Genomic DNA, 23866 nt, shown 5'->3' on the forward strand with positions numbered 1-23866 from the left:
AAGTAGCAGAGTGAGGGTTCAAACCTAGGCAGAGTATGACTCCCGGAGTCGTACTCATAACCATTTTACATCTGCTTCCCATAGTATGCTAGGCACTGGGGACATCAAGGGGAGGGAAAATCCAGATAGCTCAAATTTCTGATTTGTTCTAAGGAAAGACAGGTGAGAAAATAGAAACTATTGGCTAAAATTGAATTCCCTTTTCTTCTTTTAAAGTGCAATGGTTACAAGTTCTATGCAGCACAGAAATGTGGATGTGTTGTTGAGAAAGGGGAGAGATAAGACTAAGAGAGAAAGAACCACATCTAGGTACAGATAGAAATGTGGAAGCCATTTATTTGTGGCCATCGAAGTAAATTTATGTCATAAAATAAAAGAAAGCATGCTGTGAAAAAAGATATAAAAGCATTTGTGATGTTACACATTCATTTAGATTAGCAATGCCAGTTGCACTAGGTAGTATTGATAAATTTCTTGCACAATTACTTAGCATCTCCTTTTTAGTTAAACATACATGTGTGCACACATGCACACACACCCTCCCTAGTTTTTGATAACGGACAGTGGGTACTGATGAGAAGCAGGGGCTGATTGCTTTGTTAGTGGCTTATTCAGGATCCTTGCTTTTCCTAGTCCTGGTCTTTTGGCCATGACCCCAGTGTTAGTACCTGCCAGGGCCATGGAGCTCAGTAAGGAGACAGGGGCGCCAGCCTCATCGCCCAGTGGTTAAGTTCGCGTGCTCCGCTTGGGCGGCCTAGGGTTTCAGCAGTTCAAATCCTTGGCGCAGACCTGGCACCACTCATCAAGCCATGTTGAGGCGGCATCCCACATAGCAGAACTAGAAGGACCTACAACTAGAGTATACAACTATGTACTGGGGGGCTTTGGGGAGAAGAAGAAGAAGAAAATAAGAAGATTGGCAACAGATGTAAGCTCAGGGGCTAATCTTTAAAAAAAAAAAAAAAGGAAGAAGAAGGGGACAGGAACCACCCAGCATCATTGTACCAGCCAGTGGGTGAAAACATAGGTGGGGGGAAATACTGAAATTATTTAGCTAAAAGGAGATTGGATTGCCTATGAATTTCCCTAGCCCCATAACAATGGAATTGACTGGTTATCTGAAAATGAGTTTGCTGCTGGCTCAGAAATCAAAGGCAGATATCTTTAGATGGGATATAGTGATTTAATTATGATTTCACATTTAATTACAGAAAAATCTAAGCTGTTGTCTGATATAAGTGCTCGTCTATGGTTTACATACAGAAGGAAATTTTCACCAATTGGTAGGTATATCATTTGTTGTACTGTGCTTTCTTCCTTGTAGATAGTTTGCCTGAGGTTATCAGTGACTTCACAGAAACCTCAGAATCAACAGCTCACTATGGCAAAGAATTTGATTTAGGGGGGTACTTAAGTCTTACACTTTATCCAAAGTTTCATTGCCAAAGTACCTCATCACATATGGTTCCATAGTATTAATGTGTAATGTCAATATACTCTGGAGCCCACCTCCAGGTGTTCAGACAGTGGATAGTATTATTTCTTTTACTTCTGAGAGCAAGAAAAAAGTCAAATAAACTTTTAATTTGGGTAGTATCTATTAAATTACAATCCACTGCTTTGTGGAGCTACGTGATTATTAAAGACAATTGTGCCTTGAAGGAAAGAAACTAATTCCTTCGATTTTTTTTTCCCCTATGACATGAAAACACATTACTACTGGGAGATAATTATGATAGATTTCCTTGGAACTAATTCCAGGCTGTTAGAGTACCAGCTGCTGTCTAGAAAAAACGGAGAGTTCAATAAGCTGAGTGAATAAGCTCGCTCCAGAGAAAATGTGTAAAATGTTTGCAAGTAGGGTAGTCTGTTCCTAGTGTCATGGCCCTGTAGGAAAAGATTACTAAACTCAAATGGTGGAAGCTCTTCTCCTAAGACGAAGCTTGTCTGACCAATTTTGATGCAGGACTAGACCTTATAACTGGAGTGAAGTCAACCTTTCTGATAAGTGCCCAAAATGAAGTCCACACAGACATGTTTTTTGCTCTCCACAGGCAGTAAAACAAAAGAACAAACCTCAGTACTCAGTGATTTTAAATTGTTAACTTTCTCTGGGTGAAGAGATCTTTGCAAAGCTTGAAAAGCTTTGCAGTTCAACTCTGACAATGTTTTGGCAGTAGGTGATCTCTTCTTTATGTGGGCTTCCTTGCATCTTTTCCATATTTATCTGGCCTGTAATCCCAACGTTAGCAAGAGCCAAAGGACTCCCTTTCCAGCTCACAAGTTGGCTCAATTCTCCCCATCTTGCTGTAGCAACTCCTTCAGTCCCTACAACAAAAGGAAAGGGGCTGTTACCTTGGGCCACTTGTCTTACAAGTTGATGACCCTCTTTAAAGTTAGTCTTGTGAGATCATGCTTATAGCATACTTTTCCGCTTCCATGTTGGGAAAGGAAAGCAATGAAAGCAGAATGTCTCCTCTGCCATCCAAGTTATCTGATTTCATGGGTACCTTGAAAAAGGATATTGAGCTCACCCTGGACACATACATGGGATTTTCACTACATTAAGTGTTCTTAAAATGGAACCTGTTGTCTTATTTCATTTATGAACTGGTTTTGTGACTTTTAAAGATGTAGTACATTTCTAATTTATTAATAGTGTTTTTGATTATGACCATACTCATAACACCAAATGTTGACGTCATCCTGAGTGGATTGTAGAACACTTTCACAGATATTCTCTCATTTAATTCTTACAGTGGCCACTGATAGCAGGCAGGGTATGTGCTGTTGTCCCCAGCCTATAGATGAGACTTGGATTAGGTAACTAGAGACTGGTCTTCTGATGCCTAATCTAGGACTCTTTCCTCTATTTTACATTGTCCTTCTTGCTGTTCAGATCTTCATAATGTATATTTGAAACAGTTAAGAGCCTTCCAGATCCTTTGACCATTTTGAGGATTACCTTTGGTAGCATTTATTCCTTAACTAAAGTAAGACTGGCTTCCCTGAGAAGTGAGCTGTGCAAAGCCAGGTTTGGTCAGGCAGATGATAACATGGCATGGACTAGGTGTTGGTAGTCATACATGGCAGTCATCTACCAAAATTACACGCTTGCCTGGAAGTCTCCAAGCAGAAAATGTAGGGGGCAGGTTTTGTTCATTTCTTTATTTGTCTTTGGCTATAGAGCCCATTTTGGTTAACTCAGCATTATCTTTGCAAGTTCCACCCTATAACAAACCCTGTTTGATATCTGGCTATATCTCTTGCCTCTCTTTTCAGAGTATGTGTGTCTGTCTGTCTTGTATGATCCACAAATATGCTGAGTTGCAGGAAAGGCAATTTAAGGAGTTCATATTCATTCCCATCCATTTTGCCCACAGGGGGAACGGGCCCTTCATCAGATGCAGGCTGGGGATGTATGCTACGCTGTGGACAGATGATGCTGGCTCAAGCCCTTATCTGCAGACACTTGGGGAGGGGTGAGTTAAATCTGTTCTCTAACCTGCCTCAGAGACCTCTGCAGTTGCACTTCCTGCTGGTGGGTTAGCGTTGGTGCTGAGCTTTTGGAACACTCAGTAACGGAGCCACAGGTCCTAAAGTGCTCTCTGCAATCTCAGGTGGTGGGGCCGGCAAGTAGACAAAGCCTCTCCTGAGAAGGAAACAGCTGGCATTTCCTCGTGACTCACTAAGCCAGAGTAATTTTCCTGGGACAGAATCGAACCTTGAGGCAGGTGTGTCATTTAGAGTTTCCATCTTCGCTATTGTTTGAGTGAGTCCTTAAACAGGTCAGATAACAAAGGGAGCAGGAAGAAGGGTGTGGTGGTAAGTCTGTTTCTTGACCTCATTTAAAATATCTGCCTGTGAAGGATGTAAATGACCTAAAGGAAGTACTTAATGAGGGGGCTGGCACTATTTTGGTTTGGGTTCACTGAGGGTGTCCATTCCATGATGAAGGAATCCTTAAATTAGCTTCCTCAGGAGGCTGCTTCATTAAGAACCTTCCGGTAATCATTGTTGGGACTCTTGAGTGTTGCTTTCTTAAGACGTGTGCGTGCTTCCCTATGGGCATCTGTAGGCTGACCTTGGCTAGATGCCAGCTCAAGCACTTGGGTGAAAGTCCGATTTGACTTGGGGATGAGGGAGTGAAAGGACACCTTGATGAGATTGGGCTGCTGAACTCATTGGCTGTTGCTCCTTGAGATTCAGAGGTATGGAAATGTCACTCCCTTTTCCCCACTGTGCAGTGTCACGCATCCTACTGCAGTTCTCATGGAGGATTTGGGAAGGGTCTGGGGAGGTTTTAGGGCTTAATGCCTTCTTTTCAGGGTTTAGGATATCATGTACCTACTCCCCTGGGTAGTATCATAATTTCTGTTTTACAGATCAGGAAACTGAAGCTCAGGAAGTAAGGTGACTTGCACAGGGTCAAACCGCAAGAAAGCATAGATTTGGGAATAGAGTGCCGGTCTTCTGACTCCTCGTCCAGCGATTTCTCTTTTGTACACATACTTCTTGGAGCAGATCCGTTCTTACTGTTTAACTTTTTCTCATTTATAAAACACTTCAAGATGACTCTTCTGGAAATGGATTTTGTGGAATCCACTGGGGAAAAAACCCCTCGCAGTCAGCAGTCTCAATTGTTTTAATATAAAAGCAAGTAGCAGGAAGAATTTGGAAATAGATCTTGTAGCTAAGATGAATTAGACGATGTAATTTTGTAAAGAGGTATTTTGGAGTGTTTCCTATTCAGTTATTTTAGAGGTGAGGTGGGGTGTTCACTTATCACTGTCATCCGCCCATATTTAGTGGTACTCAGCAGCCAGCTAATGAGGATTTCCCCAGACTTGGACAATTCTGTACCTGATGAAAAAAAGTTGGATGCAGTTCACCCTCTGAAAACTGTGTTGGATACGATGTTTAAAACTTTGGTTTCAGAAATACTAGAAGCAAAGAGAATGGAAGACTCTGGAGATAATGGCCTTTGGCTTCAAATATATTTCAGTGGTGAATTCAAAGTCTCTCTAAAACCTCGGGAGGGAAAGTTATGTCTTGGAAGCAAACTAAGCCTCAGAACTCTGTCCCGTTAGACGGGGTTCCTAGAGCCAAGGGACGGGAGGAGTGCGTCCTGTGCAGTGTGGTGATTACGGAGAGCTTTTGCAGTTGGCCTCAGGAAGCGATAAGTCACCTCTGTAGGGTTTGGGGGGCTGTGCCTAAGGCACAGATGGGATCCCTAGAGATCTAACTATTTTGGTTTTGGTCATCAGGAAACCTTAAACACCTGATAGCAAAGATACTTGTTTTTCCAAAGCTCAGTGCGGAATTTTGAAAAGGTTATGTAAAAAATAAAAAAACTTCCTTGGTTGTAAATTGGGTCTACTTCCCTGTGAACTGTTGTGTGTCAGAATAGCACTTCCCTGGGGCTGGCCTGGTGGGGTAGTGGTTAAGTTTCCATGCTCCGCTTTGGCGGCCCAGGGTTCACCGGTTCAGATCCTGAGTGTGGACCTAGCACTGCTCATCAAGCCATGCTGTGGCAGCAACCCACATAGAAGAACTAGAAGGATTTATAACTAGGATATACAACTATGTACTGGGGCTTTGGGGAGGAAAAAAAAGAGAGGAAGATTGGCAACAGATGTTGGCTCAGAGCCAATCTTCCTCACCAAAAAGAATTGACAGCATAGACTTTATTAAAAAAAAAAAAAAAGAATAGCACTTCCCCCCATGAGACTCTTTTGGGCAATGCTGCCAAAATATATGGACCAAAGATGTTGCTGTCTACGTGGAGATGAGACACTCTGGTGTCTGGGTGATAGATGGATCTACTGCCAGGTTTTGTGGTGACCCCTTGTTCACTGAGTAGCTGACCAGAAAGCCCTTCGTGACACTGTTTCATGTAATATTTAACCAGCTCCAGCCCTTGGGTGAAGTCAATTCCCTGGTAAACTTCTTCTTTTGCTTTTGCTTTATACCTACTGAGCCTTTGAAAGTAATCAGTTTCCAGATGTCTTTGTTGTCAAAATTAAAGATACTTAGGAATGTTCTAATTTGATTGTTCTTACCTTCTAGATGTAGTTTCTTTGTTTTCATTCTAACCTTGTAGTTACAATAAGAGTTCAGAGATGTAATAAACAGTTATAAAAATGATTTAAACTCATTTTTTCCCTAAAAAGACTGGAACTGGGAGAAACAAAAAGAACAACCCAAAGAATACCAACGAATCCTACAGTGCTTCTTAGATAGAAAAGACTGTTGCTACTCTATCCATCAAATGGGTAAGGTCACATCATAGTTTAAAGGCAATGGCTGTACTTGCTGCTCGTGTCCTCTGCCTTAATATGTGGCCCCGCTAAGTTGTCCATCTGCTAATTATTTATGCAAAAAATTGGGAGTTTGTGGTGTGCTAGAAGACCTTTTGCTAACATGTTTGTTTTTTTCCACATAAAAACAGCACAAATGGGTGTAGGAGAAGGGAAATCAATTGGCGAATGGTTTGGACCAAATACAGTTGCACAGGTGTTAAAGTAAGTAAGAGTCTGGTATCCACCTTATTCTGCTGTCTCCTATGCCTCCCTTCTCCGCCAACTCAGTCTAACTATTCTTGCCATCCCCCTACGCCACCCCTGCCGCTAAGCCACCAGACACCTGTACCATTTTGCTCAGTCAGTTGTTTGAAATGTGTAAGTGTGAGCCTCTGTCTTGGTATATCAGAGTTATAGTCATTGGTACCAGTGTACGTGGAGGCACTTCAGGACTCATTCAGCATCCCCCCTTGCAGATTGGTGCTCATGTGCTGGGGAGCCATCAACATGAGGGTCACTTTGAAGCCAAAGGGTTCATGCTAAGTGGGGGAGGCTGAGCCAGCCTAGGCAAGACACGGACTCCTGTAGTACAAAAAAACCCATTCATTCAACATTTACTAGGTGCCTCTCCAGTGCTAAGTGCTGGGTGTAAAGAAATGAACTAGACACAGTCCTTGCCTCAAGGAACTCACCACTTATGGAAGGAGACAAACCCCAAGGGTGTCTTGGAGTCAGTTTGTTATCTCTTAGCAGACTCCAGGTACCCCAGCATGGTACTTTTGTAGTTGTTCTGTTAAATCCCAGAATTCACCTCCCACAGCAAGAGGCGAGGTGAAGGGGCCAGGACCAATGTTCTGGAAGTGAATGAGGTGAGTGGCATGAGCACCTACACTTGCAGGCACCTCACCTGTTGTCACTCTCCTTCCTGACAACCTATCTTCGAATGAAAACTCCGTGAGAGCAGAGATTATATTTGTCTTGGTCACACTGTAACACTAGCATATAAAACTAGCTGGCACACAAAAGTGCTCAATAGGGGCTGGTCCGGTGGCGCAGCGGTTAAGTTCGCACGTTCCGCTTCTTGGCGGCCCGGGGTTCGCGGGTTCAGATCCCGGGTGCGGACATGGCACTGCTTGGCATGCTGTGCTGTGGTAGGCATCCCACATATAAAGTAGAGGAAGATGGGCACGGATGTTAGCTCAGGGCCAGTCTTCCTCAGCAAAAAGAGGAGGATTGGCAGCAGTTAGCTCAGGGCTAATCTTCCTTAAAAAAAAAAAGTGCTCAATAAATTTTAGATGAATGAATGAAAATGGCAGCCAGAATCTGGGGCTGGGTTTAGGCATCAGAAGATTGAAATCATCTACCTTCGTTTAGGATCACCACTTCAATTCCTGGGCTCTCTGGCACATGATGGCGGGACCTGCTCCATTCAAAATACAGATGGGGCACTGTTTCAATTCTTAGCCGACCTTCAACAACCTAGAATGCTTTGGAAATGTGCTTGTGAGGGGAGTAGTCTGGATTTCCCAGGGACCCAAGTGAAACCTGTATCTTGGCTTTACTCCTTGCTAACAGTGCAGACTCTCTGAGACCACTTTCTTGCCTTAGTCCTTAGTGCATTTTGGGGCATCGCTGACTTTACTGAGTGAGGATCTGGCAGTATTTCGGGAACCACTCTAGGAACCCAGGGTAGAAAGTGTAAAAGATTAGAATGGCTCTGCTGAGCCCCAAATCCAGCTTGAAATAGTTGGTTTTTAAATGACATCTCTCAGAATTTGCTTCTTTCTTCTAAATTTTGAGGTTCCCGACAACAAATGAATGGAAATATACATTTTTAAAGGATTTAAGTGGGTTCTGATTCATCATGATTGTTATCATTAACAGCAGTATATTATTATTATTATTTTGGGGGAAGTTAATACATTAAAATGAATAAAATAAAAGTGTAATTAACCTTTTCCTGGGAGCTACTTTGGTTTGGGAGGGGATGTTTTTTCTTTTGTCCAGTGAGACTGGGCTTTGCCCAAGGATCCCAGACTAGCCGGGTTAAACATGTCTCCTTTCAAACTGGCGAGAGGAGAAGATAAGGGAGAAATTGGCATAGTACTTTACTCACACCTCAGATAATCTCTCTTTTAAAGGGATTTTCTTTCTAATCTCCTCTGAAGTCATGCAATTCAGTGTGCTCTGTCTCTTCAACTATTGCCCAGCAAGGCCCAGCGAGGCCGCCTGCAACCAAGGGCTCCCTGAGCAGCATTCTCAGTGCACATGGGGAGGGGTGCAAGAAATCATCCTGGGCTTATTCTCCGTGGTATCTATGCTCCTAACAAATATATATATATTTTAGTGACAGTTTCCTTTTATTGAAAAAAGCAGTATGTCAGACTATCTTTTATTTAAGAAAGGAAACCAAAATCTCTTAGGAGCAGTTGCGCTGGTAACTTCTCTCTTTCGCCCAACAGGAGTAACGTCATTTTGTGAGGTCAACTTTTCCACAGAGCAGGGCCTTCCTTTAGAGGTTTGGAAACAGTGACTGTGGCTTTCTCAAGGTGCCTAGACACAGAATGTTCCAGAGCTCAGTCAGAGGAGTCAGAGTTGACGCGAACCCTGGCTTCCCTGTGGCTCAGCATTCGGTGGCTTCAGGAACATTGGCTGTAGACTGTTCTGCTTCCTGCTGATATTTCCATCTTCCCCAAATGTGACTTCGTTGTATGTTGCTTTGCAGAAAACTTGCTTTATTTGATGAATGGAATTCCTTGGCTGTTTATGTTTCAATGGATAACACAGTGGTCATTGAAGATATCAGTGAGTCCCCAGTCTGTTTATCTTCCCAGGTGTGGGTGATGAGGTTTTTCCTCACCATTCAGAGAGCGGGGGCGACACACACGCATGCACACACACGCTCTGGCCTGCCCCACCAGAGTAGGGGAGCTTAGAGGAGCACAGGACTCCGGTTAAGCATTCCCTGCACCCTTTTTTCTCTTCCCTTTCAGCTTTCTGAAAGGGAGAAAACAATTAGAGGATCTTTGCTGCTCCTCAGTGAGGTACCAGACCCCCTTCCCTGCAGGACAGCCCAAGTGTGGATAATCAGTTAAAGCACCGACACGTCTTCTGTGCAGGCCTCCCCCTTGCCCAGCCCTGTGCTCTGCGCCATGGGGTTGGAGAAACCAGAAGACAGTCCCTGTCCCAAAGGCCCTTGCAGACTAGTTGAGAAATGAGATTCTCTCAGTGAGTGCATAATATCTGACGGGAGGGAAGGGAGACTTCAGTTGCCAGAAGGAAGAGAAGTGAGGGCTAGAGGAGTGGCCTGGGCTTCCTGTGGGAGGTGGGGGTGAGCTGGGCACTGGTGGCAAAGGGGAGGGCCTTCGGGGCAGGGGTGTCATGTGAGGGCTCCCTTAGTTTTGCCCTTGGCACATCTCCTAGGGCTGGATACCCCTTATTTACCCAGCTCTCTTGTCTTCTGTTTCTAGAAAAAATGTGCTGCATCCTTCCCTTGAGTGCTGACACAGCTGGTGAGAGCCCCCCCAGCTCTCTGAATGCTTCTAACCGGAGTAAGAGTACCTCTGCCGGCTGGCCAGCCTGGAAACCCCTGCTGCTCATTGTGCCCCTTCGCCTGGGCATAAACCAAATCAATCCTGTCTATGTTGATGCTTTCAAAGTAAGTTGCACCTTTTCCCGAGCCCATTGCTGCCTGCCCATCACACTGCCATATGAGCACGGAGATCCGTGAGCAGCAGTCCACAAGTGAGTTGAGAATCTTGCATTCTCTTTCCCTCCAGGAGTGTTTTAAGATGCCACAGTCTTTAGGGGCATTAGGAGGAAAACCAAATAACGCCTATTATTTCATAGGATTCTTAGGTAAGAAAAGAGGCATCACAAGTAAGTCATCGTGGGCTAGGGGAGGGTGGGCAGAAGGTTTGCACGGGAAACCAGGCAATTCCAGTTAGGGGGCCCTCATCCAGCCTGGAGGTGTTGTGGCCTCTGGTCAGCTCATTCTGTCTCCGGCCTATCTATGGAGAGTAACACTTGTGTGTGCCTGACAGAGAGCAGATCCCCTTTCAATGCGTCCACTTCCTTGCCTCTTGATAAGATGGTTCCACAGCTGCTTTCCCTCTGGACCACTACAAGGTCATAGCATTGCTTCAGCATATCTCTCTCCTTCCTGTGGGGCCCAGGGCAGTGAGGTTTCACTCCCCTGGCCTTGCTACCTCCCTCTTACTGGGGCTTGGGCATTCAGGCTAGGAGCCATCCTCTGGCTTCTCAGGCCCACATAGCTGGGCCTGCTGGCTCATTATTCAGAGTCGTGACTGGAATTAGAGGAAGCAAAGACAGAGGCATCCCTTTTCTGATAATGGGGGCTAAGCCTTAAAACCACTAACCTTCTAATGCAGATCTTAATGAGCAGCCTGGCATTCTCTGCCTAGGTTGATGTCTCTGGAAACCCAGCTACTTTATTCACTAGCTATGACCAGAGACATTTAAAGCCCTTGGCACACAAGGCGAGCTAGCCTAATGCTTCTCAAACTTTAGTGTGCACGCGAATCACCTTGAGAGCCTATTAAAATGCAGGTTCAGCAGGTCTGAGGTGGGACCTGAGGTTCTCCGTTTCTAACTAGGTAGTGCTGATGCTGCTGATGCACACAGCATGCTCTGAGTACCAAGGTCCTAGACACCCGGTTAGTGCCAAAGAGCACGGGTAAGGGAGTGATGCGGCTGGGAAATCTGGTACTTCTTGCAGGAGTGGAGTGGTCCTGAAACCGGGCTTTGAGGAAGTTTTGAACTTAGATTGCAAGGGAGAACCTTAGATAGGCAAGGGAGAGGCAGCACTGGTATGGGAAATGGCAGGAGGGATGTTCAGAGGACAGGGTGAGATGGACTTGGTCACCCTCCCACCCATCTCCTCCTCTGAGATTTTGGGAGGTGAGGTGGGGTGGAAACAGACATACCTGGCTTTGTATGCCAGTCTCCCACTTGCTAGCTGTGTGACTGCAGGAAAAGGGGACAACTCTTTCAGTCTCAGGTCCCTCTTATGGGAAATAGGGCTAACACTTGACTCCCCATGCTGTCACCTCACAGTAGAGCACTCAGCAGAGGGCCAGGCATGTGGTACGCGCTCAAGAAAAGGTGGCCCCACCCTGCCTGACCCCAACTCCTCTTTCCTTCGCTCGCTTTCTTCCTCTCTTTGGGGCGGACCTTTCTGCAAGGTTGCCTCAGCTCCCTCTAATGCTGCCATCTATTGGTTGAGTCTAAGAACTACAGCTTGATGGAAAATGTGGAAACCGTGGAGGCTTTTATTTTTCTAAGTACAAAATCCAGTATTTGGAGTTATGTAAATTTAGATGTCCTCTGTTTCTAAGCTTTTGGGTTCCTGTCAAAAAACATGTTGCAAAAATCTGTTTCCTACTGTTTGTGCTTAAGGACAAGGTTGAAACAGATTGGAAAATAATTTTGGACGGATCTCAGTGAATAGCATATGTGATCCCTGGGCTTCCTGGCCTCCCTTATCCCAAGTTATCCCGAGAGAATTTGCCAAGCTGGCATAGCCCTGTTTCCCAAGGCCACTGGGTCAGGGTGATTTTGTGAAGTTTGATTACTTATGAAAGGGGTGTGGGCAATCCTCTGTTCCCGAGACCGAGGTTCACGTAGTGCCCACTTGCCCGTTAACTTTCATAAGTCCTTTGTTTTAACAACCTTCACATGAGGCTCCAAAGTCCCCTCAGCTCCCCTTTTCTGACTCACCCCCTTGCTGTATTAGGTCCAGGGGTCCAGATTGGTAGAATGTCTGAAGGGAGGGAACGGATGAGAGCTGCCATTTTCTGCTCAGCTGCCCTGTGCCAGGGATTCTGCAAAGTTTTCTCTCTCAATCTCTCTCTCTCTCTCTCTCTCTCTCTCTCTCTCTCTCTGTCTATAGATATTGATAGAGATAAATAACAGATATACTCATATAGATAGATATAGAGATATAGATAGTCATATAGAGATATAGATAGATATAGTTATCACAACCCCTCTGTGAGGTAGAGATCCTTATTTGTATTTACACCTAGTGAAACTAACATTTAGAGAGGTTGTTTCCTCAAAGGTCACCCAAATATAAAGTAGCAAAGCCAGGATTCGATCCCAGTTTGGCCATCCCCACCTGCCCTGCCACATTTCTTCTTGAGTGTCCTCTGGGCTGGTGGGAAGCTGGGAGAAGCTCTTGGTGTTGGAGACTGTGGCCAGGGTGAGACTCTGGCTGTCACATTTTTCCTGCTTAGAGAGGAGATGTTTGTCCCCTGCGCTTTGGTGGAGGTTGCCACCTGGAGATCTGCAGCGTGAGTCCCATGTCTGCAGATGGTTGACCAGCCTGTCTCTTCTCCTCGGGCCTCATTCAAGACGTTGGGTTCGCCCCCGCATCAATTCTAGGACTTTTTAGCTCTTCTAGTATATCTTTTTTAAGTATTCTCATAAACGGGGCAGCCTGTAAAACTCCACTACACACACACACACACACACGCACACACACACACACACACACACACACACACCCATGGGAAAGGGCCAGAGCCAGAGAGGATGCTGTTATTATTCCCAGCACCTTGACTTGAAACACTCTGACAGAATGCTCGGTTCTAAGCCTGCTTTGGGTTTCTCTTTGCTGGTACACAACTTCCTTTTCCTCTTACCTTTCTGTGGTCTTAGGCAGCCTTCCTTCTAAACATCCGGGTTGCTGCTCTTCTTTGTGACTTGAGGCTTTTTTCATATAACTGACCTCACCCACCTGTGATCTGGGGGAATATGTACCTTGACTTTCATAAAGTGAGTCATATGGGTAATTGTTTTCCAAATACTCTTAGACATATATTTGTAGGGAAATACTTTTGAGTCTAAGCAGGATACTTCTATAACCACCTTGTTTTTGTATTGTGTTTTAAGCATTTCACAGAGGTGAAATCTTCTTGTTCTCATAACACCCTGTGAGGTAACTGGAACAGCCCAAAGACCCCAGTTTAAAAACAAGAAAATTAAGATAGAGTGAGTTAAGTAGTTTGTTCTAGGTCTGTGATACAGACAAGTTAAGCTTTTCATCAGACATCAGAAACACATTTTTTGCCAACAGAAGCACTTAGATGTGTCCAGCACAATCCTGGATGCCATTCCAGGGAGGGTCTTTGGGGCATCCCTCCTGCTCCATCCTCCTGCCTGAGGTAGGTCTCTCTTTGGTTGCCTTACCCAATCTAGAACACAGAGGCCCAGATGGTCCTCAGCCCTGGACAGTGAGGTTGGGGTGCCCCCGTAGGTACTTTTGCCTCCTCAGCATGCCAGTGATGAACGTTAGAGGGACTCTCAGCCCTTTGAATATCAGATAAAAGTAGAGATTTCATTATCCTAAACTCCTCCCAGGTCATTATTGGGCTAAACTTCTTCAATTTAATGAAACATGGCTTTTCTCTCATTTGTAAAGATCGATCACCCCAAAGTGGGTTTTCCCAGTGAGGTGTATCCATACTGATGTTAACGTGGCCGAGGCGGTGCTTTCTGACAGGAATTACTAACTTGCTAACAATGACTAACTTACTAGCTAGTCAAGATCAGAAGTCAGCTCCCTGGTATGTCATCCCTAGCAGAGTCAGCATTCCCATTTCTTCCAGAGGCCAAGGCCTTTTTCCTTACCAAACGTGCTCTCTGACCATAGGTCTAAGAACCAATGGTCTGGAGCGAGATGCTTGCCAATGTTGAAAGAGGCAGGAAGCTCCCTAGTGGCATCTGGACTCAAGACTTGGTGATTCTACCTGCCACCTCTTTGCTACTGCTGCTCACAGAGCCTGCCATGTCATCTGTGGTCTCTCATTCCCGCCTTTTCCCCAACCTGTCACTTTCCATTTTTGGAGTTGGGCTTTGAGGAGGTGTAAATGCTAGGGCAAGTCTTCTCATTGAATGATTGGATTTCGGTGCGGGTGGCTTCCTTCAAGCATGCTCACCCTACTTCAGGCTTTCTGTCATCTCATTCTCATAGTCACCAAGGGAGGGGTTAGGAAAACCAGAGCGCCTCCCCTCAAGGACAGCAGCGGGTCCTGGGCCAGTAGTTTTTCAAAGCTTATGCATGTCTCGTTCAAAACAGGTGATGAGCTCATTTTCCTGGACCCTCACACAACCCAGACTTTTGTTGACACTGAAGAGAACGGAACAGTTGATGACCAGACTTTCCATTGTCTGCAATCCCCACAGCGAATGAACATTCTGAACTTGGATCCTTCTGTAGCATTGGTGGGTATCTGAAGGTTGGGTGGGCCGAGAGATATGCCACCCTGTTACAGATTGGTTCCCTGGGAGTTATCCAGGTTGCTAGGTAGAGTGGCAAGAGTATATTCACTTACCACCCCCATGAGCGGTAGGATAGTGTAGTGGGGAATGAATGGACCCTGAAGCCAGACTGCTTTAGTTGGAATCCAGGCCCAGCCACTTACTGGCCATGGACTTGGTGGGAGCGGTCCCTTAACTATTCTGAGCTTCAGTCTCCTCATCCCTAAAATGAGCAAAGCAAAGGTTCCTTCCTTGTAGAGTTGTGTGAGGTGTACTGTGCGTAAGGCACCTAGCACAGTGCCTGGCACCTTGTAAGCATTCTATAAATGTTAGTAATTGTTAGTGTTACCATCTGTCCCCCTTTTCTTTCTTGCCCTCTAATTATTGCCACATAGGCACAGGGAATAAGGTGGGACTTAGCTAGGGAGGGGTAAGGGGGCAAGACCTCCTGGGTGGACAGTGCCCATTTCTCTGAACACACAATCCAGGAAGTTGCAGGGTTTCCCCCTTGGAAGTATGACTGCTGTCTCAACACATTGAAGGGGCAGCTGCCTGTGAAGTAGCCAGTGCTTCTGAGGCCTGTCTGCATCCTCTCTTCCAGTTTAACCTGATTGTCAGAGCACCAGTGACCAAGAGCTGACAGAGTCCTCCTCTTGTTTTGAACCATTCTTTCACTGCTGTAGGATGGCTCTGAGGAGGAGGGAAATGGCTCATGGTTCTCTTTATTCTAATAGAAATTCCTTAAGGTCAAAGCCACCTTATTAAGTATTGCCTCCAGCTAGGAGTACTATTTGACTTTTGTTTGCTGGTTTAATGGACTATTCTTTGTAGATATGTATATTTGTGCACTGAATGTAATGGAATTAACCCCACAACTTGGAGATTGGTCTTCAAGTTACTCTGTCTCACAGTATAAGGGGAGAAGGACAGGGAGGGACAGGGATAGAGAAAAAGGGGACAGGGAGAGAACAAGAGAGAAAATGAGTAGATGTGTGTGTCCAGGGGAGGTAGTGAGCTAGGAGGGTGAGAAGCCCAGGCAGTCTTCCTTCTTATTGCCAAAGACACATCCCAAGAGAGTGGCCCACGTCCTAACTCTGGGCCATCTTGCAATACAGCGGGCCTGCCTCGGTGCCCCTGACCAGTGCTAAGTTGTGTTCTTTTGCTTTCCCCCAAGGGATTTTTCTGCAAAGAAGAAAAAGACTTTGATAGCTGGTGTAGCCTTGTTCAGAAGGTAAAGATGTATGTTTTTCTTAGTCTTAAAAAATGAAAATTATTCAATATGACTCCTTTTCAAGATTGTTTTTTATGGTAAAATAAACCTAGCCTGATAGGACTTTATTGCAAGAGAAAGAAACTCAGATATGGGGAATTGTGCATAACTTTGGGAGAATGAAAGAAAAACTTTTGTTTGGAATATGCTTTGTTTGTCAAGTGAGCAATATTTTCATTTACTTACTGTTTCATCTCATTAAGCTACAAGTCATATGAAATACTCAACTAATATTACACTGTTAACTTAAAAATGCTAATTTCATATAGCTCAGCATAAATTCTTTCTTACTCTGCACGTAACACTGAGATGATTGAGAAACTAAACTACTTTTCTATTAGTATAGTGGGCCATTTACAGTTTATGTAATGTATTCCGTTATGGTTTAGAGGGCTTGTCTTTCTATTAACTGTCTTATGTATATAAAATATAGGCATGCTGCCACTTATAGAAAACACAATTTGCAGAAATGTGTGTAAATACTAAAGCGAGTTATTCTTTGTTCTTGGTATTTTATGTAAAAGGGTAGTTATTGTTTTGCTGGCTTACAATCTTTGTATCTGCCTGCCTTGTCCTCAGCTTCTAACACATGCCAAATATGTGGGAGACACTGATAAACGCTTATTGAGAGAGTGAAGGGAGGTCATAGGGAGTCGTTTCAAGAGCCCTGGATGGGGTGGCAGGAGACAGGATGTTTTCTCCTATCTGCAAAACAAAGAGATTGGAGAAATGGGAGCCCAGAGCCTCTTGTAAATGTAAGGAGGGAAGATTTTTTTTCACAAGTGAACAGATAATTAACACTAATGTCCCTAGCCGAACCTGAAACCCCAGTTAAAAATTAGCTGAGACATAATGGAGAATTATTTTCCAAAGGCAATGCTTACCTTTCAGAATGTAGCAAAACTGTATTTATATCACATTTAAAGTTAGAATGAAAATTTTCTGATAAGACTATGTCATTGAGATTAGGACATATACTATAAGTGTGGGACTAAAACTGAAACCATGCCATTATGTACCAATATTCTCTTGGGGCAGATTTAATTTGATTAACCAACATTTCTTTGGAGCCAACACTTCAGGAACATCTCACTCGTAAATAGAGCTGGCCCCGTGCAACTGGTATATGACTTGAACCTCATGATGGCGTATGGGCAGTGAGTACTGGCCTTCCATAAGATACTCCCTCCAGTGTCCTTCCTTCCTGGCCAACAGTATCTAGAATTGAAGAGGGCTAGGTCTTCAGATGGGCCAAGTAGAGGATGGATGTATTTGCCAGGTCTTTACTTTCACCTTTCAGCAACCAGGCTACCCTCTTAGGGTTTGGGGTCATAGATTTCCAATTGGACAGAAATGTAGTGACTCTGCAGTGTTTATAACTATTTTTATGTCTCCTCAGGAAATTCTAAAGGAAAATTTAAGGATGTTTGAATTAGTTCAGAAACATCCATCGCACTGGCCTCCCTTTATTCCTCCAGCTAAGCCAGAAGTGACAACCACTGGGGCAGGTAAGCTGTTGTTCACTGGCTCTCCGGACAGCAGACCCATGCATAGCAGTTTTTTATGAGACAGAAGCAATTGTGGCTCATGCTTTCTGTGGAATATAAAATTTCTACTCAGCTGAATTAATGAAGGAATGGTGCTTCTGATTATTGTAATCCTCTGATGCACTGATATTTACCCATTTCAAAGAGCAGCAGAAAATGAGCTCAGTGCAAAGGTTCCATATAAAATCAAAAGGACTAGAATTTTTTTCATCGTCTGGTTCAGAGTAACAAATCAGAGATGATGGGTGATTCAAAAGATGCCTCAGAGGTCTTAACAGAGCTTCATCCTCATCACTGTGAATAGGACTATGTAACTAATCCAGTTATTTTGATTCTTTATAGAGAATTTCTAATACTTGGCAGTGGTCCTATCTGTAAGTCTCCTCCACATAAGCTTTTCTTTAGCAAAGCAATGAAAAGATACACAGTCTTAACTACTGAGTAATGTATTATTGACCCCTTCAACCTACGTGTCAAGCTGTTCTTCTTTCTCATTTCTGTATTCTGATAGAATTCATTGATTCTACTGAACAACTAGAGGAGTTTGACCTGGAGGAAGATTTCGAGATTCTGAGTGTATAGAATAGTGGGAACTCAACTTGGAGGTCTGTCTTCCACCTGGCGCCAGAAGAACATGAACTTGTCACATAAAACTTTTCTAGTCAGCAAGTGCCTGATATGCCAACAGCACACAAACTTGATAGCAATCATGACTGAGCCAATCACCATTTCTCAGAACAAACAACCAACCAACAACCCTTCCCCAGAAAGAACTAGAACAATCATTCTAGGAGCAGAAAGATTATGTGTCGTCCCTTGCTTCCCAGCTTATCTTACATGGCCAGCGAGTCTGCAGCTACTGAAATGAGGAGGTGGACATCTGGAAGACAGACAGCGACTCCCACTTTGCTTCAAGCACCAGCAGATGAGAGATGGTCACCCTGTGCTTCTTCACCCTTTCAGGTGTGACCTCTTTGGGGCTAAATACTAAGACGCCATCTGTTCTCTTGCTCTAATAATAAAGTGATTGCATCAGGGAGAAAAAGTTCTTGTTCAGTTATTTGAATATGTATGTATTTTAAATAATTATAATTTCTATCAAAAAGTTTGTCAAAGAAATTATGTCAAATGTGCGTGTGTTGATCTCCTTCCTATTTGGAGGAACCTTACTATTTGATCGGTCACTGTTCCCATCCTTACCGATACTTTCGTCAGGTGTCACCCTGTCCTTAAATCAAGTCATGATCATTTAAATCAGAGGTCAGCAAACATTTGCTGTAAAGGGCCAGATAGTAAGTAAATATTTTAGGCTTTGCAGACCACACAGCCTCTGTCACAGCTACTCAGCTCTGCTCTTCAAGTGCAAAAGTAGCCCTAGGCTGTATGCACACAAATGAGCCTGGCTGTAATCCAATAAAACTTTATTTACACAAACAGGCGGAGGGCTGGATTTGGCCCTCAGGCTGTAGATTGCCAGTCACTGGCTTAAACTGTTGATTTTCGTTTGGGAAATTAAAAATTGTGTTTGAATTAGCCTCCATTTTGGTTGACAGCCATAATTAGAATTATTCATGTGGTGACATTTAATCTGTGCATCGGATACAATTCCAAACCATTTCAGGACTAGCACCATACTCAATTTTAGAGTACATATTCATCAAATTGGCTTTGCTGACCACTCTCCCATGTGGATGCACCTCAGGTCCCAGCAGTGTCTTCCAAATTTCTTCTTTTTGCCTTCTTAACCTGTATGCATTTCACCTCCATCCTCAACTGAGTCCCGAGGAAGGCCAGCAACAGTGGTTTGAGAACTAGCACCAAACCAAGCTGTTTTTTTTTTAACTTTTTATTAAGATTATGATAGTTTACAACCTTGTGAAATTTCAATTGTACATTATTGTTAGTCATGTTGTAGGTGCACCACTTCACCCTTTGTGCCATCCCCCCACCCCCCCTTTCCCCTGGTAACCACCAATCAGTTCTCTTTGTCTCTAACTTCCACCTATGAGTGGAGTCATACAGAATTTGTCTTTCTCTATCTGGCTTATTTCACTTAACATAATGCCCTCAAGGTCCATACATGTTGTTGTGAATGGGACAAGTTTATCGCTTTTTATGGCTGAGTAGTATTCCATTGTATATATATATATATACCATATCTTGTTTATCCAATCATCAGTTGATGGGCACTAAACCAAGGTGGTTGTTTTTCATATATTTAGGAATGTTAGAATACTTGTTTCCTTAGATTCCATTTTTTCTTTTTTTCCAGCAGGTAATATATTCTAGTGGTTCAAAATTCAAAAGGTGCAAAATGGTATTCAGTGAAATGTCTCTCCCTCCCACAGGTCAGTTCCTTTCCCTGAACGCTCCCAATGTTATGAATTTCTTGTTTATCCTTCCAGAGGGTATACTTTATGCATATACAAATATATGCATATATGTCTTAGATTTGATTTTAATGACTTTAACATTTCTCTACTTTTGGTTTATCTATAAATGATCCTGAGGCTCCAGAAGTATGCAAATGCCCTTTTTGAACTCTAACATGTGACAAGCTAAAAGCAGTTGTAGACTTATCTTGAAAAAGGTTTTGGATGTGTTGCCTGTTTCTGCCCTTTTAATTGTATTTTTTCCTGCCTGAGTGTTTTGGTATAAAGATTTTTATATTTTATATTTTAAAGGACTCTTTCTGCCCTTTTAATTGTACTTTTTCCTGCCTCAGTGTTTTGGTACAAAGCTCAACTTGCAGTCGCAGGAACCCCCACGGCTCTGAGGGGGGACTCAGGAATTGTAGTGAGATGGACTTTAGAAAAGTTTTCATCAAAGAATGTCAAAAAAGTCAAACGTTCATATTTAATTTCTTTTATTTGCGATGTACAAAGCTGACACCATGCTTATTACTCAGATAAGGAGGTGAAGGTAACAATAATTCAGATTATACTGATTATGCTTTTTCTGTGTTGGCACAGTTTACATAATATTTAAGGAAACAGAATCACTTGGAAGGAATTGCCTCATGTCAACAAAGCTAAGTGTTCTGGGAAATCGATAATTAAAGGAAATGGTTAAAACAAATCCCCCCCAAATAGAATACAATACATTTTAAAGTCAACTCAAGCTTGCTTTAGGTCTGCTAACTGCTAAAGAGAGGTGTGTGCTAGATTTTTATGAGGTTTAAACAAATGTATTAAAATAGTTTAACAGGCTACCTGCGAAAGAGCAATTGGATGGATATTTTAGTGGAAAGTCTAACAGCCTCAAAACGCAAAGGAACCAACACACTGCGGCTTCCATTTGCCACATCACACACATCTGGATGGTGTTTGGAATAAACAGGGACTTCTGAGAAATTGGGACAAGGGATTTACCTTTTTGTTCCTGGAGTCAAAAGCAAAATTCACACCTCCTTATCCATCCACCCCTCTACCCCCGGCCTGGGAGAAAGGGCTACAGTTCTTATTTCCCTTTGTGGGCCTGGCCACATTTGGTGCATCCTCTGTTCTACTCTGGACCAGGGCAAGTAGCCTGCCTCTGGCTGAGGAGGGAGCCAGCAAGGAGAAAGTGATTTGTCTAGGACCCTATGAAGTTAATGAGCCCTCTCAGCTGCTGGCTTTCAACCTTCCTAAGCAATAGGGGGCCCAGTTGTGCTCACTCTTGAAGGAGTCAAAGCTCACCCCTGACTACTGGCTGGCACCTTACTGTGGCTCTGCTGCCTGTCCAGACACAGTGCACCCCTTAAAGAGTGACAGCTTGCCCTCTGCAGGCTTGAGCTATCTAAGAATGTTTAGCCAGAGATGTTTTTTTAAATGTGGAAACACTGGGTTCTGGTATAAGCCAAATAATGTGTGGTGACCTCCAGACATAAAGAAATGACTTATCCGCTATTATGAAGAGCTTGCTGATCAAAACAGGAAAACTAGTGGTCTAAGAATGTGGTGGCCCAGCAGGTCTTTCTGAGGTAGCCATGAATAGTCATGCAAACATCCAAATCAAATAGTAGCACCAGGTTGACTGAAATGAGACAACAGATCTCAGCAGGGTGGGCTCACCCATTGGGCCTGAGGGTTGGGGTGACCAGTGTCCAGTAGTCCAGCCCCAATGAGACTCCAATGTTCAATTTGGCAGATGGGAAAAAGGGCTTAGGCCTTCCTTCTTCAGACTGTTCGGCTTTGTGAGGTGACGGTTGTGCGAGGGAGGGGAGGGCAAGGGGCAGAGTGGCAGATGCCACCCTACAGGCTTTTCATACACACCTGGCAGCGGCTGACCCGGGTGTGGAGCTGCCCGGCTTTTAGCGTTTCGGATACAGGCTCCTCCCTAAACTGCTGCCTCTCCTCCACTGTTGTCAGCCAGAAACTGTACTTGTTAGCAAAGTAGTGGCAGGTGCCTCGGGCACCACTGCACTCGATGAAAGGAGTGGCCCGAAAATCCTCTAGGCAGGAGCCAGGTGAGACCAGGGACTGGCCTCCGCCCTCGGCGCCAGCGGCAGTGTGCTGAAACAGACAGGGTTGTTGTGTGAGCTGCGCCCGCCAGGGCCACCATGGGAGATGATGGGTGCTCTGCTGCTCCAGGGGGAACGTGTGCGCCCCTCCTAAGCTCTGCTCCCTTGGTTCAGCCCCAGCATCTAGCCAGCATAGCAAAAGCTCTATTTTAGGACCCGGGCTGCTCATTCTCCCTTGTAGTAGCCTCAGGGCCAGGAGCACCCCCTCCAGGCTCCCTAGTGCCCTCCTAAGCCCCTGCGCATGGGCAGCGGCTACATCTCAGCCAGTGCTTCCCAGACTGCTGCTGTCCAACTGACTTCTGAGATGTGTTAGATGGCCCCCCCGCCCCAAATCTCCACAGATAAATAAGTCTAAGAAAGGCTGGATTAAGGAAAATTCAATAGGTTTCAGAGTGCAGTTGTTCCCAGAGCCCTCTTTCTGCTCCGAGCCCTTGGTGGTGGGCTCCAAGAAGGGAGAAGAGCACGCAGTACTCCACAAAGTGGTTAACCACGGGCCCGCTCCTCCAACAAAGCTATTAGTAGATCTTACTCTGAAGTTACCTTCATTAGAACTTATATTTTCAATCTGTACCATACCATTTAGGGCAACATATCATGTTTATCACCTGCAGAGTACAAGTGGGACTCAAATTGGGCCTAATGTCCTGGCCCTTGCTTCAGAGGGCTCCCTCGGCACACGATTTCAGGATTTCCCCGTTGGTGCCGCTCATGAACCTATCATCTCTAGTCACAGTACCCGCAGACAGCCGCTCCCGTGTCTCCACTCCCCAGCCCCTCTCCCTGCACCTCACTGGGTTATTCTCTGGACCACAGGAGGTGGAGAGAGGCCTCATACACACCCAGGCCAGCAAATGGCCAATGGGACAAATGCCCAGGTTGGACGCGCAGGGATGCCCTTCTTTGCAGAACTTCGGGAGAGTGAGTCTCCATATAAGTGAGCTTTCCTGATAAATGAAGCCTCAAAGTTTTCCTCGTTTTGATCCTCGGATAGGAAACTTTCTAGAACAAATGACACATTTCCCCATCTCACTAAATGGCAGACACTCTGTATCTTACACTTTGCAGGTGACCCAGGCTTGTCGTTGTGAACATTGGTTTTTGTGTTGGGCGATTGTGCAGGGTCCCCATACTAAGGGGCGCAGCTTGTAGAGTTCTTGAGCTGTCTTTCAATCATTTTCTCCTTTTTAGTAGGCATGCCCCATTGCTTCAAGATGCCTTACTAGGCAATCCAAATTACCAACTTTTCTTCCTTTCAGGAAAATATATTCTAATATGTTAGAGTTATGTGTAAAGTAAAATAAAGAGATTTTGAATAAGGGCTTAAGAGTGCTCCCATGAGCAAAGCACATGAGATTTCATGCATAGCTTTCGTTCTGTTCATTGTGGAAGCTCAGGGACCTTTTCTCCTTATTTCGTGGTCTGGGTGGTAGACAGGACAGAATGATAGGAGAGGTGATTCTATATTACATTGGGATAAACTGTCTAATTCACAAAGAGCAAAACAAGGAAGTACCTCACTCCAGCTAGGTACACTAATGTGAGGAAGCTTGTAACTTTGGTAATTCTTCAAAGACACCGTCTCACCATCTTGCCCCTGGCAATTTGGCAAAGAAGCTCTGGCGAGGCAGGATACTTCAATGGGTGCCACACTGGTTTTCCCTGGGAGTTATCCGGGCCCTAAACCTCACCTTTCACTCATTTAATGTCCCCAGATATTCATGGAATGTCATGGGAGGGACTTGATGCCTCCCTGGACTTACGGAGGTTCTCAGCTCTTTCTTAGCAAGGCACACAGCCTGACTGGCCATTGCTTTCCCACTGAAATAGAGAAGCTCCAAAAATCCCAGCAAGGACCCAGAAACACAGCATGCCTCATCTGAGCCTTTTGGGAAGAGATGGCAGCAGCTAGAGGGGCCTAGGAGGGTATGCAGAAGAGAGGGGAGTGCCATGCCCAGCCTGACTA

General features: G+C 44.6%; 2 protein-coding genes across 18 annotated transcripts in view; one reads left to right on the plus strand and one right to left on the minus strand.

The window, feature by feature from the left end:
- The window catches only part of ATG4A (autophagy related 4A cysteine peptidase), a 55936-nt gene extending 37489 nt beyond the window's left edge, over positions 1–18447 (plus strand). For 3 of the 9 annotated variants that reach the window (XM_001490668.7, XM_070256863.1, XM_070256867.1), the window contains 11 exons: positions 1212–1283; positions 3384–3482; positions 6174–6275; positions 6452–6524; positions 9028–9107; positions 9773–9960; positions 10082–10160; positions 14404–14549; positions 15760–15816; positions 17255–17363; positions 17914–18447. In XM_001490668.7, the coding sequence (XP_001490718.4) occupies positions 1212–1283; positions 3384–3482; positions 6174–6275; positions 6452–6524; positions 9028–9107; positions 9773–9960; positions 10082–10160; positions 14404–14549; positions 15760–15816; positions 17255–17363; positions 17914–17984 (1076 nt within the window). In that variant the 3' untranslated portion in view covers positions 17985–18447. Of the gene's footprint in view, positions 1–1211; positions 1284–3383; positions 3483–3631; positions 3735–6173; positions 6276–6451; positions 6525–9027; positions 9108–9772; positions 9961–10081; positions 10161–14403; positions 14550–15759; positions 15817–16893; positions 17013–17254; positions 17364–17913 lie in introns of those variants that run through there. The other 6 variants (XM_070256865.1, XM_014729080.3, XR_011434585.1 and 3 more) reach the window with 5 other exon arrangements.
- A 1804-nt stretch (positions 18448–20251) lies between these two features.
- Positions 20252–23866, minus strand: part of COL4A6 (collagen type IV alpha 6 chain) — a 256618-nt gene continuing 253003 nt past the window's right edge. For all 9 annotated transcript variants that reach the window (XM_070256859.1, XM_023633922.2, XM_023633924.2 and 6 more), the window contains one exon: positions 20252–21895. In XM_070256859.1, coding sequence (XP_070112960.1) covers positions 21635–21895 — 261 coding nt within the window. In that variant the 3' untranslated portion in view covers positions 20252–21634. The remainder of the gene's footprint in view (positions 21896–23866) is intronic.

The sequence above is a fragment of the Equus caballus genome, chromosome X, assembly GCF_041296265.1.
Source record: "Equus caballus isolate H_3958 breed thoroughbred chromosome X, TB-T2T, whole genome shotgun sequence".
Lineage (NCBI taxonomy): Eukaryota > Metazoa > Chordata > Mammalia > Perissodactyla > Equidae > Equus > Equus caballus.